The sequence below is a fragment of the Talpa europaea genome, assembly GCF_964194135.1.
Source record: "Talpa europaea genome assembly, chromosome: 9".
Lineage (NCBI taxonomy): Eukaryota > Metazoa > Chordata > Mammalia > Eulipotyphla > Talpidae > Talpa > Talpa europaea.
In genome coordinates, this window is record NC_140076.1 from 10,597,434 (window position 1) to 10,609,734 (window position 12,301).

A 12,301-nucleotide genomic window follows, 5' to 3' on the forward strand; every position below is an offset into this window, starting at 1 on the left:
ATGAATAGATAGAGGGAAAGTGCTTTGAATAGCACACTCAAAAGTTAGCTGCTTTTATTCTTGGTGAAGGGTACTTCCACTGGATGTGAGGGCGATCTGGCTGCCATGTCTGCCACCCCAGTGATTGCCAGGGTTGGTTTGACTGATTTGCCTGGCTGCTTCATGAGTGTCCCTCTTGTACCCAGGCCTGGGTTCCTGGGTCCTGCCCCAGACCTACCCAATTTAGAATTTCTTGGAGGTATGGATACTCAGGAGTTTATGTATTCTAAACAAGTTCCCCTGGTGATTCTGATCACTAATCAGATTTGGAACAACTGAGCGAGTGGATTTGATTATCCCCAGAAATTATAGAAGAAGCGTAAATACTGTTTAGGGAGTGTTATCCTTGTGGCTGGCTCTGTGTGTCAATACGACTTTATTTCATTTAATCCTATGGGCACTCTTGCTAATAATAGCATACTATTATTTTTTAAAAAGATTTTATTCATATGTAGAAGAACTGGGATACAGGCCAGAGGTGTGGGAGGTGAGAGGAGTCATCAGAGACAGAGTGGGGAGCAGAACAGGTGGATTGACTGAAATACACTGCTGAGGGGAGCAGCGGGCGAGACAGGAGAGGTCTGCTGCGCCATGTGGGTCACCACCCTGGCTGGGGATCGAACTTGTGCTGTAGTGGCTGCGGATGGCTTCATGGTGCTGCATCTTAACCCTTTGCGCCACCAGGGAGGCCCCAAGAGCATACTATTATTAGTCCCATTTCACAGAGATGGCAACGAAGGCTCGGAAGTTGAAATAAGTTGACCAGGGTCATTGAGCTGCCAAGAGCCAAGTTCTGACTCTAGGTCTGGCTGATTCTGCTCTCCTGCCCTCCTCCAGGCATCAATATGATTACTTAGATAAGTTGTTCATAATGGATCGCCTTAGGGAGAAGGGTCCTTCGCTATGTCCCATTGATGTCTGTCCTTCTAGGATATAGGTGATCCTAACCTGGCATGGATGTCTATTGAAAGAAACTGAGTTATGGGGGTGATGTTACTGAAGGCAGCTTCGGTGTCTTCCTGTAGAGTATCCTACTGATGCCTCCTGTTAAACTTGAGACTGAATGAGTGAGTGTTGTTATGGCCACTTCTTAACGACACTCCCAAAGGGAGGGACTGGACACACCTTTGAAGTAAGGCCCAGGCAAGGGAAGGATGCTGTGTATGTTTTGTGGTTACCATAAACGCATACATTGCCCAACCAGCGCTTGAGTGTTTCTAAGGCCTCTTTGACCCAAAAAACTGAACATCTTCCTGTTGTCGGAACTGGAATTGCCCAAGTTAGGTGGCAGGGGTTGTGATTAAAGTCACTTGAACTAATATTTTTCCCCACTGTCCTTGCATGTTAAGTAATTATTTTGTAATTTTCTGCCTTTTTTCTTACACGGATGCTTGGATGGCAAGCTCTCTGCTTCTTCTCTAAGAATGCTTTACACTTGCCCCTGTCTGACATTTTCTTTCTTTTCTTTTCCTTAAAGATTTATTTACTCATGCACACAAGAACTGGGGTATAGGCCAGAGGTGTGGGAGGTGAGAGGAGTCACCAGAGACAGAGTGGGAAACAGAACAGGCTGATTGACTGAAATACACTGCTGAGGGGAGCAGCGGGCGAGACAGGAGAGGTCTGCTGCGCCATGTGGGTCACCACCCTGGCTGGGGATCGAACTTGTGCTGTAGTGGCTGCGGATGGCTTCATGGTGCTGCATCTTAACCCTTTGCGCCACCAGGGAGGCCCCAAGAGCATACTATTATTAGTCCCATTTCACAGAGATGGCAACGAAGGCTCGGAAGTTGAAATAAGTTGACCAGGGTCATTGAGCTGCCAAGAGCCAAGTTCTGACTCTAGGTCTGGCTGATTCTGCTCTCCTGCCCTCCTCCAGGCATCAATATGATTACTTAGATAAGTTGTTCATAATGGATCGCCTTAGGGAGAAGGGTCCTTCGCTATGTCCCATTGATGTCTGTCCTTCTAGGATATAGGTGATCCTAACCTGGCATGGATGTCTATTGAAAGAAACTGAGTTATGGGGGTGATGTTACTGAAGGCAGCTTCGGTGTCTTCCTGTAGAGTATCCTACTGATGCCTCCTGTTAAACTTGAGACTGAATGAGTGAGTGTTGTTATGGCCACTTCTTAACGACACTCCCAAAGGGAGGGACTGGACACACCTTTGAAGTAAGGCCCAGGCAAGGGAAGGATGCTGTGTATGTTTTGTGGTTACCATAAACGCATACATTGCCCAACCAGCGCTTGAGTGTTTCTAAGGCCTCTTTGACCCAAAAAACTGAACATCTTCCTGTTGTCGGAACTGGAATTGCCCAAGTTAGGTGGCAGGGGTTGTGATTAAAGTCACTTGAACTAATATTTTTCCCCACTGTCCTTGCATGTTAAGTAATTATTTTGTAATTTTCTGCCTTTTTTCTTACACGGATGCTTGGATGGCAAGCTCTCTGCTTCTTCTCTAAGAATGCTTTACACTTGCCCCTGTCTGACATTTTCTTTCTTTTCTTTTCCTTAAAGATTTATTTACTCATGCACACAAGAACTGGGGTATAGGCCAGAGGTGTGGGAGGTGAGAGGAGTCACCAGAGACAGAGTGGGAAACAGAACAGGCTGATTGACTGAAATACACTGCTGAGGGGAGCAGCGGGCGAGACAGGAGAGGTCTGCTGCGCCATGTGGGTCACCACCCTGGCTGGGGATCGAACTTGTGCTGTAGTGGCTGCGGATGGCTTCATGGTGCTGCATCTTAACCCTTTGCGCCACCAGGGAGGCCCCAAGAGCATACTATTATTAGTCCCATTTCACAGAGATGGCAACGAAGGCTCGGAAGTTGAAATAAGTTGACCAGGGTCATTGAGCTGCCAAGAGCCAAGTTCTGACTCTAGGTCTGGCTGATTCTGCTCTCCTGCCCTCCTCCAGGCATCAATATGATTACTTAGATAAGTTGTTCATAATGGATCGCCTTAGGGAGAAGGGTCCTTCGCTATGTCCCATTGATGTCTGTCCTTCTAGGATATAGGTGATCCTAACCTGGCATGGATGTCTATTGAAAGAAACTGAGTTATGGGGGTGATGTTACTGAAGGCAGCTTCGGTGTCTTCCTGTAGAGTATCCTACTGATGCCTCCTGTTAAACTTGAGACTGAATGAGTGAGTGTTGTTATGGCCACTTCTTAACGACACTCCCAAAGGGAGGGACTGGACACACCTTTGAAGTAAGGCCCAGGCAAGGGAAGGATGCTGTGTATGTTTTGTGGTTACCATAAACGCATACATTGCCCAACCAGCGCTTGAGTGTTTCTAAGGCCTCTTTGACCCAAAAAACTGAACATCTTCCTGTTGTCGGAACTGGAATTGCCCAAGTTAGGTGGCAGGGGTTGTGATTAAAGTCACTTGAACTAATATTTTTCCCCACTGTCCTTGCATGTTAAGTAATTATTTTGTAATTTTCTGCCTTTTTTCTTACACGGATGCTTGGATGGCAAGCTCTCTGCTTCTTCTCTAAGAATGCTTTACACTTGCCCCTGTCTGACATTTTCTTTCTTTTCTTTTCCTTAAAGATTTATTTACTCATGCACACAAGAACTGGGGTATAGGCCAGAGGTGTGGGGAGTGAGAGGAGTCACCAGAGACAGAGTGGGAAACAGAACAGGCTGATTGACTGAAATACACTGCTGAGGGGAGCAGCGGACGATACAGGAGAGGTCTGCTGTGCCGTGTGGGTCAGCTCTCTGGCTGGTGATCGAACTAGTGGTGGGTGATAGCTTCATAGTGCTGCGTCTTAACCCCTTGCGCCACCAGGGAGGCCCCTGGTCTGACATTTTCTAATACATGAGCCCCATATCACTGGTGGTATAGGAGAGACTTTGAGTTGGTGCATGAACTTGATTAAATCACCATGGATGGCACATGAAGTTCAATCTCCATTCTATTGAGAACACAGTTTGATGCTAATTAAATATTTTTTTAAGTTGTAATTTTTATTTATTTCTTATAAACTACTAATTCGAGGCCATTAATTAAACTGGAAATTAAGCCATTTTCTTTATGATGTACAGTTTCAGTCAAAAAGTAAATTGTACACACGCATACATTTATATGTGTATATATGTACATTGGGCTTTATTGAGCTATCTTCGGCCTGTAAAATTGTATATTTAAGGTGTAAAATCTGAAGTTGTGATGTATGTACATCTTGTGAAAAGATCACCCCAGTCACACGAAATGACTTATCCATCACCCTGACATAATTATCATTTGTGTGTACTGTGAGTGTGAGAAGATTTCCTCTATGACCTACCCTTGTGGCAAATGTCCTGTATCTTAGCACCAGTCAACACCTGGGCGTTTGATTCCCAGAACTCTTTCATCTTGCATAACTGAAACTTTGTACCCTTTGGCCAACAGCTCCCCATTTTTCTCTCTCCCCTCCCCCAGCCCTGGCAACCTGGCTCCACAGTCTGCTTCTCTGAGTCTGATTATTTTGGAGCCCGCTCAGAGGTGAACTCATGCAGTATTTGTCTTTTTGTGACGGCTTATTTCGCTCAGCCTAATGTCCTCCAGGTTCACCCCTGCTGTTGCAAGTGGGAGTATTTCCTTCCCTTTCAAGGCTGAATAATGTTGCGTTGTTCTCCGCCAGCGTTTGCCCATGTCCTTTCCAATGAAGGAAGGACAGTCCTCACCTGAGCCTTCTGCGTCCCAAAATATTGAGTTGGGATCTAATCATTTTGTTATTTAATGAGCTTTTTAAAAATATTTTATTTATTTATTTATTTATTTATTTATTTATTTATATTTTTAAAAGATTTATATATTTATTTTATAAAAGAACTGGGGTATAGGTCAGAAGTGCGAGAGGGTAAGAGAATTCACCAGAGCCAGAGCGGGGAGCAGAACAGGCAGATGGACCAAAGACACTGCTGAGGGGAGCAGCGGGTGAGGCAGGAGAGGTCTGCTGCGCCATGTGGGGTTCTCCCTGGCAGGCGGGGAATAGAACCGGCGCTGCAGAGACTGCGGACAGCTTCGTAGCGCAGTGCTCAACCGCTGCACCACCGGAGAGGCCCAAGATTTATTTTATTCATTTATACGTACAAGAGCTGGGGTGTAGGCCAGAGGTGCGGGGGGGTGAGAGGATTCACCAGAGACAGAGTGGGGAGCTGAATAGGCAGATCTACTGAAATACACTGCTGCGGTGAGCAGTGGACGAGACAAGAGAGGTCTGCTGCGCCATGTGGGTAGCTCCCTGGCCAGGGATCGAACTCGTGCTGCAGTGGCTGTCGACAGCTTCATAGAACTGAGACCTAACCCCTTGTGCTACCAGGAGGTCCTTTTAATGAACTTTTGATTTTAGACTCACAGAAAAGTTACAGAGACATTACAGAGTTCTCATACAAGAACCATATATCTTTACCTTATTATTTCCCCAGTCTTAGCATCATTATATAACCTTGGTACGTTTGTCGAGACTAAGAATCCAACACGGGTACATCACTGCTAAGACTATTCCCCGGGTTTTCCACTGACATCCTCTTCTCATCCCAGAATCCAGTTCAAGGTGCGCTTAATGTTATTTCTTTTTGCTCACAGTGTCATTTTATATCTTTTTATTACTTTCTGTCATGAAAATTCTTCTTTTTTTAATAACCATGATATATTTCCTTTTAAAACATTAAGTAGAAGCAAGTGAGATGGTTAAAAACAGCAGCAAGAATGAAATTGCTGTGCAGATATGGTCCAAATTCTCAGTCTCCTCTGGGCTGACTTTACCTGTAGGGACATTCTTCTCTGGGCCTGGTAAGGTGGTCGCCAGTCAGACTGGCCTGTGTCACTAATTATTTGAATGTGTGTTTCTGTCAGGATGTCTGGTGTAGAGGATTGTGGGCCACAGTCACACATGGACAATTTATGGAGCATAATCCCCAGAGGCAGGGGCCCCAGGGCAGGGGCCTTTGTAGCTCAGTGATGTCGGCTAGGACCTACTCTCCATCTTCATCATGCTCAGCCTGTTGACTGTTGAACTTCACTGTGGTCCCAAGATGGCTCCCTCCCTCAAGCACCCTTCAGCCTTTCCTCTTGGGCTTCTCTCCCATGGTCAAGGTGGGAATGATTTCCTGAAACCCTCTTGCGGGGCTTCATGATCCTTATTTGGATCACATGACCATCCCTGACTGCAAGGGACTCTGGGAAAGGCAAGGATCTGGCAAAGGAGACTGGTTCAGACTCCCACGGGCAGGGACAGGCTAACAGTGGAGCTTAGGACAAGTGCACAAATGATGAATAAAACATGGCCTAACCTTCAACCCTGCAAGTACATCTCTGTATCTGCACCTGGATGGGGATGGCTTGAGGCCGGCCAGAGTGGGGACTTCTAAATTCACACCTGGAAGATCAGGTGCGATCTTCCCTGCCCTCCCTGACAAATCCCTGACTCAGGTCAGTACCCTGCTCAGTACCTGGTACAGGACAGACCCTCAAGAAAGTTTGTTGAATAAATGCATGGGTGGATCCTAGATTCCGCCGTGTTCTGAATTCACTCAAGAAATAGTCCCCCTTTGTAAAAATGTGATTTCAATATACTCAGATCGGAACATAAAGTTTGTAAGAACAGCTCCCGGCAGAGTCAAGGTTCCAGGTCTGATTTCTCCTTGAGTGCGCTCTCTACTGTTCCCACAGCCTCAGAAATGGCAAGCTCGCCCTTCATTCCTCTGCCATAAAGACCTAATTGTTCTAGCAAAGACTGCAAAACTTCCTCCAGCCTTTGAAATGAGGTTCCAGGAATGAACAGGGGCTGTAAGGTGAGATGAGGAAGTGGCTGCATCTAATGGGGCAGGTGCACTTCCACAACCTTTCACCTCAGGTCCCCACAAAATCAAGAAGCTGAAGTCAAATGGGGGGACTCTATCTCTGCTTAATTCTCTGCCCTATGACCTGGGGGCTCCTATACCTTGAGCCAGAAACGCTCCATCTGACCCAGCAAAGTGACTCAAAGTCCAAAATCTGGAGCCTATACCTGGCTCCCCCACTGCCTTGCTGTGTTATCTCGAGCAAGTTACTTAACCTTTTGTGCCTTGGCATCCTTGTTGGTAACTTATAGCAGATGTAATAATATTGTAATAGACTTTGCATGATGCATTCGAATGACGTTGACAATTATTGTTTTATTGTGCTGTTGTTGAGGGCACTGCTGATGCTGAGACTCACAATAAAGGAGATAGATTCTAGTGCCCTATTCTCATAAAATTCCAGGATGATTATCAGGAAGACTAAATAGAATGAGTCTGTTCTTATCAATCCTATTAGGGCTTTCTAGAATTCAACTATCCCTCTCCCTCTCCTGTCTTCTCCCTCCCTTCTTTACCTCCTTATGATTTCAAAGTACCCAACCATGGATTATCTTATGAGCTCCCCCAGCAGCCCTGTGATATTTGTATTATAACCTTTGTTTCGTGGGCTGAGAAAACAGACTCGGAGACAGATCACTTGTCAGTGGGGAAGCAGCTATTCAAGCCAGCTATGCTTGACTCCAAGGGCTCAGTGAGAGAGAAGGATCTGATGGGATTTCTTTAGAATTACCCTCTGCCCCAGGGTCTAAGTTCTCAACCATGGGCTGCCCTGGACAATGCTCCACTCTGGGCTGGCTTTTCCACCCATCATTGAGGCTGGTCTCTAACAATCTGAATAGGCCCAAGGAACCCATTCACCCAAGGGGGTCAATGATGGACCATAAAGGCAGCCATCAGGACATGGGGTTCCCATCTAGCAGCACTCTGGATCCTCATGAAAGCCCTTGGAGGTGTGACTTCATCCCCCACTTTACAAATGAACAAACTGAGAATCAGAGAAGTTCTGTAACTTCCGGTCTCACCCCTGGTCAGAGCTCAGTGTTGAGCCCCAGCCTGCTGCTCTGATTTCTTTCATTCACATCCCTTTGTGGCCTCCTGGTGGAGGTCCAGGAACAAGATGGAATGGAGTGGACGGGGGGTGGGGAGAGAATGTTCTTTCCCTCCTACTGGCAACCACCCCAATGTGCATATGCCCGAGGCCAGCTCAGGAAATGCTGAACAGTTCCTGTCATTATGCATCCTGGGGGGACAGGGTGTTCCTTAGGCCACTTGCCTTGATTTAAAAGGGTGGGCGCATGCATGCCCACCCACCCACACTCACTCTCACTGCCAGGAGTTAATAAGCTCAGTGGCCTGAGTCACAGAGTTGCCCTGGAAGTACCTTAAAAGAACAGCGACAGAAGGCACCAGAATTCCAGGACAGCTAATTGCATACATACTTATATTTTGACTTTTCTTTGTGTGAATCCACAGGGCATGTCACCATGTCCATGGTCCTGGGTTTCAGGGGTCTTAAGAATAATCCAGTCCTACTAGTTCATGTTGGAGAACCAGAAGCTCAGAGAGAGGCAAAAGCCCTTGCCAACAACATAGCACCCCTGGGCCAGGGTTACCCTGTGTCCCAGCCCAGAGTTCTCTCACCCCTCCCAGACCCAGGCCAGCCACCCCACCATGGCCTCCTGATCATGCAGGCTGCAGATGAGGCCTCCGGGGACAGCAGTGGCCTTGCAGCACATCGGACAGGTGATGGACCTGGTGTCGTCCATCGGCAACTGTCATCCTACCAGGAGGAAAGACAGGGTGGGAAAAAATAATGAAGCGTGTTCGGTGAGCCCCTCTGGGGTTTCAAGTCTGCTCCTAATTGTGGGGCCTGTGGAAGATGATAACATGTCACCTGCCACCTCCCCCTCACTCTCCTCACTCCTACAGACCCCCTGATGGGGCTTGACCTCCACCCCCCCCTTCCCGCAATCTCAGAAGGCCATCCCTCATCCCTTCGATCCTTTTGGAGCCTCCTCTTTGAGCAGAAATGGTCGCGGGAAGACACAAAAGCGTTTGAAGTGACGGTTGACTCTTGGGGCAAGGTTGGAAACGCAGGCTGATTGGAGAGATCCCTTGCATTTATAGGGCCTCTTATCTTTATGACAAAAGCACAACTAGGAATCGAGAAGCAGCTAAAAAAAAAAAAGCAATACCCAATCAGGTGGCTAGCTGGGCCACTATTGGGGGGTGTCCTTGCCAGCTGGGAGTCTGTTAAGTCAGGGCCCAATGGCATGGAGCTGGGGACCCTAGATGGGAGCCATCCCCAGACTCACCTGCTTCCTCTCCACCTGCCCCTCTACTACTTGTGGGGCACCTGGCTGCATCAGAAGTACCTCTCCTCCACACAAGCTTTCTCCATCCCTGGGGCGATGTCATGGGAGACCCAAACTACCAGGACCTTTGGTGAGGTTGGGGGGGTGGGGTTGAGGGGGGCAGCACCGGGGTGAACACAGGAGGACTTCGTGTCATCTCCAACTTCCCTGAAGGGAAGATTGTAACAGCCAGAAGGATGAACAAACTGCCCTGAACACAGAAAACCAGACCAAAAACAAGCAAGGAAATAAAACTAATGATATAAATTACCAAAAAAAAAAAAAAAAAAGGATTCCTGCTTATATTTGTTCTGCAATAAGGTTGATATTGCAACACTTTCATCAGGTCATAGAAAGCAAAGCCAGGAGCTCTGAAATAAGAGGATCCAGAGACCCCTGTAGCATTCAAATAATTTGTGCCTCCTTCCCCACCTGCCCCAGCTCTGTCTGCTACCGAGCAGGCTGGCCTGGGCGGGGACAAGTCCGCCATCCAGCACAGTTCTCTGCATGGGCTGTCTTGATCCGGGACAGTCACTCTGGCTTTGGCTGGCAAGTCCACTGGCATTTATCTCCCAAGGGAGCCAGTCTTAGTTCACAGCCCTTTATCCGGTTCACTGTGAGAGGAATGGGGTGCAAGAGGCAGGAGGCGCGGCAGGCTCTGTCCGGTCTGAGGGTCTCAGGCAATGGAAGAGACCTCGCTGGGTTTCTGCTCTCTGTGGAGGACAGTCCTGGGGGCAGGCCAGCAGCTGCCCTGACTGCTGGAGTGACAGCAGAAGAGGCTGGACATCAGCAGGGCCAGGGCGATGATGAGGGTGAGCACCCACTGGGTGGCACCAGGGTAGATGAAGGGCAAGATGAGCATGATGAGCAAGACCAGCAGGAGCAGGTGAGCTGCCAGGCGCCGGGCCGCCATGCGGTTGGCACTCACTAGGTCCTGCCCATCCTCTCCTGCCAAGCTGGGGTGTCCTGCTGCTAGGGTGGCAGAATCCACCAGCCCCTGGGGACAGAGTCGCACCTCTGGGTGTGACCAGGCCAGCCACCCCACCATGGCCTCCTGGTCACGCAGGCTGCAGATGAGGCCTCCAGGGACAGCGGTGGCCTTGCGGCATAGCGGACAGGTGATGGACCAGGTGTCGTTCTGCACGCATAGCAGGAGCTTCAGGCAGACGGCACAGAAGGAGTGCTGGCAGCCCAGCAGCTTGGGTGGCCGGGCACCACTGTAGGGCTCCCGGCACACCAGGCATTCCAGGTCGCCCTCGGAGAAGCCATGCTGAGCGCCTGGCGGGCCCGTGGTGGCGGCGTCGGGGCTGGGCTGGGGCCATGGTGGGGCTGGCTGCAGTGGGGCCTCAGTGCTGACCATGGTAGGCATGGGAGCCAGTGGGACGCCGCAGTTCTCAGGGTGTCAGCTGGGGCCCTGGAGCCTGGGTGGTCTGACCTTAAGGCTGGGAGTCTCGAGCCTGGCTTTCCTCCTGGCCTGTTGTCCGGCACCACTCTCCCGGGCTTCTCCACTTGTTTCTGGGCTTACATCGCCCTTTCAGTTATTATTATTTCTTTCCTTGAAGTTAATCAGTAACTTGTGGGCCGGGAGACTTTGAATTGCCTGATAGAAGGGCCCAAGGGGGCAGGGCCTCGGCGGGAATCAGGACTTTCCTGTTGGGGCTAGGTGCCTCACAGCCACCCACAGGACCTGAGCTTTGGGATGCATTAGAATCCCCACCGTGCCCACCACCCCAGCCCTGAAGTCTTTCACAAGACAGATTTCTAGATCTCAAAGTCAAAGACTGAGTTTGCAGGTCGGGGTGAGGGCTGACAATCTACCTGCACTGCTAACAAACATCTTCACGATCTAAGCACAAGCAAACAGGGGTACCCCTCTGAGAAAGACTACCATAGTGGGTCTCAGACAAAGCCGGCTGGATGTCAGTTTCCATAGGAAAAAAGCTTGTGCTTTGGGTGCATTTGCAGGCAGGAGGCCTTGTGAAGAAGGGAGAAGTGCCAGGGAAGTATTTGGAATTCACAGAAACACCATATACTGGACACCTGTTACTGTAGTCGGTTCCTTTATTGTCCAAGAGTTGTGTTAACAGTTGCTGACACTCAGCATCATCAGGCCCTCTGTGCACTTCACATGCCTACTCACAGGCGCCGCTCGCTGTGTTCTGGGCACAGCATATGCCTGCCAGTAACAAGAGAGGCTGCTATTTATTTGGGCCCACTCTGAGCCAAGCCCTGATCCAGGGTTCCCCCTCTGCCATCCCCTGGGATCCTGGCCTGGAAGGCAAAGGCGGGTGTGGCCAGGGCAGGCCCACTGGCTGCCGGTCTAGGGGCTTCCCCTCAAAACTGATAGAATTTACCAGCATCCAAGGTCAGCTTCCCAGCCTTGTGGGGTCACATCTACGTTCACATGGAGGCAAGTGGCCTCCCTAGCTGACTCCAGCTAACAGGGTCTATGTGGGGCACAGATACAGTAGCAAACATGACCCCATGGGCCTCGGGCTGAGTGTTAGAGTAGAGGTGGCATAATCTACCTTCTCAAAAAAAATGCCTCACTCAGGCCACCTCGAATCCAGAAAGATGTGCTGAGCGAACCTCCTGCTTGTGTCACCTGCTGAGGTCCATGGAGTGTCAGGTGACTGATTTAGCCTCCCCAAGGGCAGATACTGCACTCTTTCCCAGTGTCCCCTGGTCTCCCTAGTCCTCTGTCTCTGAAACCCAGCGCCCCTGCCCACCCTGCTGACACATTTCTTCTCTTCGGTCTTCAGTTAGACAGTTATTTCTTTTCAGCTGGTCCTTCCTCAGATGGACCTGAGGGAGCCTCAGTTCTGGTGCTGGTCATCGCTCTCCTCCCCAAGCCCGTCACTGGATTCTCTTTTGACAGTGGTCTGCTTTCCTTTCAAGCAACTGCTGTTTTTCATTGTCATTCTCTGTGTCATTCTGTCATTCTCTTTGTAGAAGTCTGTGGAAGGGGGAGGTGATGTGACTCAGGGCAGGCCAATCAGCATGTCCCATCCCACTGGCTGCAACGGTTGGTTGGGACACAGGCATGTGATCTAAGCCAAACCAAT

The 12,301-nt window shown here is 49.3% G+C and overlaps 1 protein-coding gene across 1 annotated transcript; it reads right to left on the reverse strand.

Annotated features, from left to right (window-relative positions):
- Window positions 1–9,912: 9,912 nt before the first annotated feature.
- Window positions 9,913–10,677, reverse strand: RNF186 (ring finger protein 186; the record flags this gene model as incomplete). The annotated part of the gene is made up of 1 exon (XM_084242003.1): window positions 9,913–10,677. The coding sequence occupies exon 1, from the start codon at window positions 10,603–10,605 to the stop codon at window positions 9,913–9,915; it is 693 nt and encodes a 230-aa protein (XP_084098129.1). The 5' UTR covers window positions 10,606–10,677.
- Window positions 10,678–12,301: the final 1,624 nt, after the last annotated feature.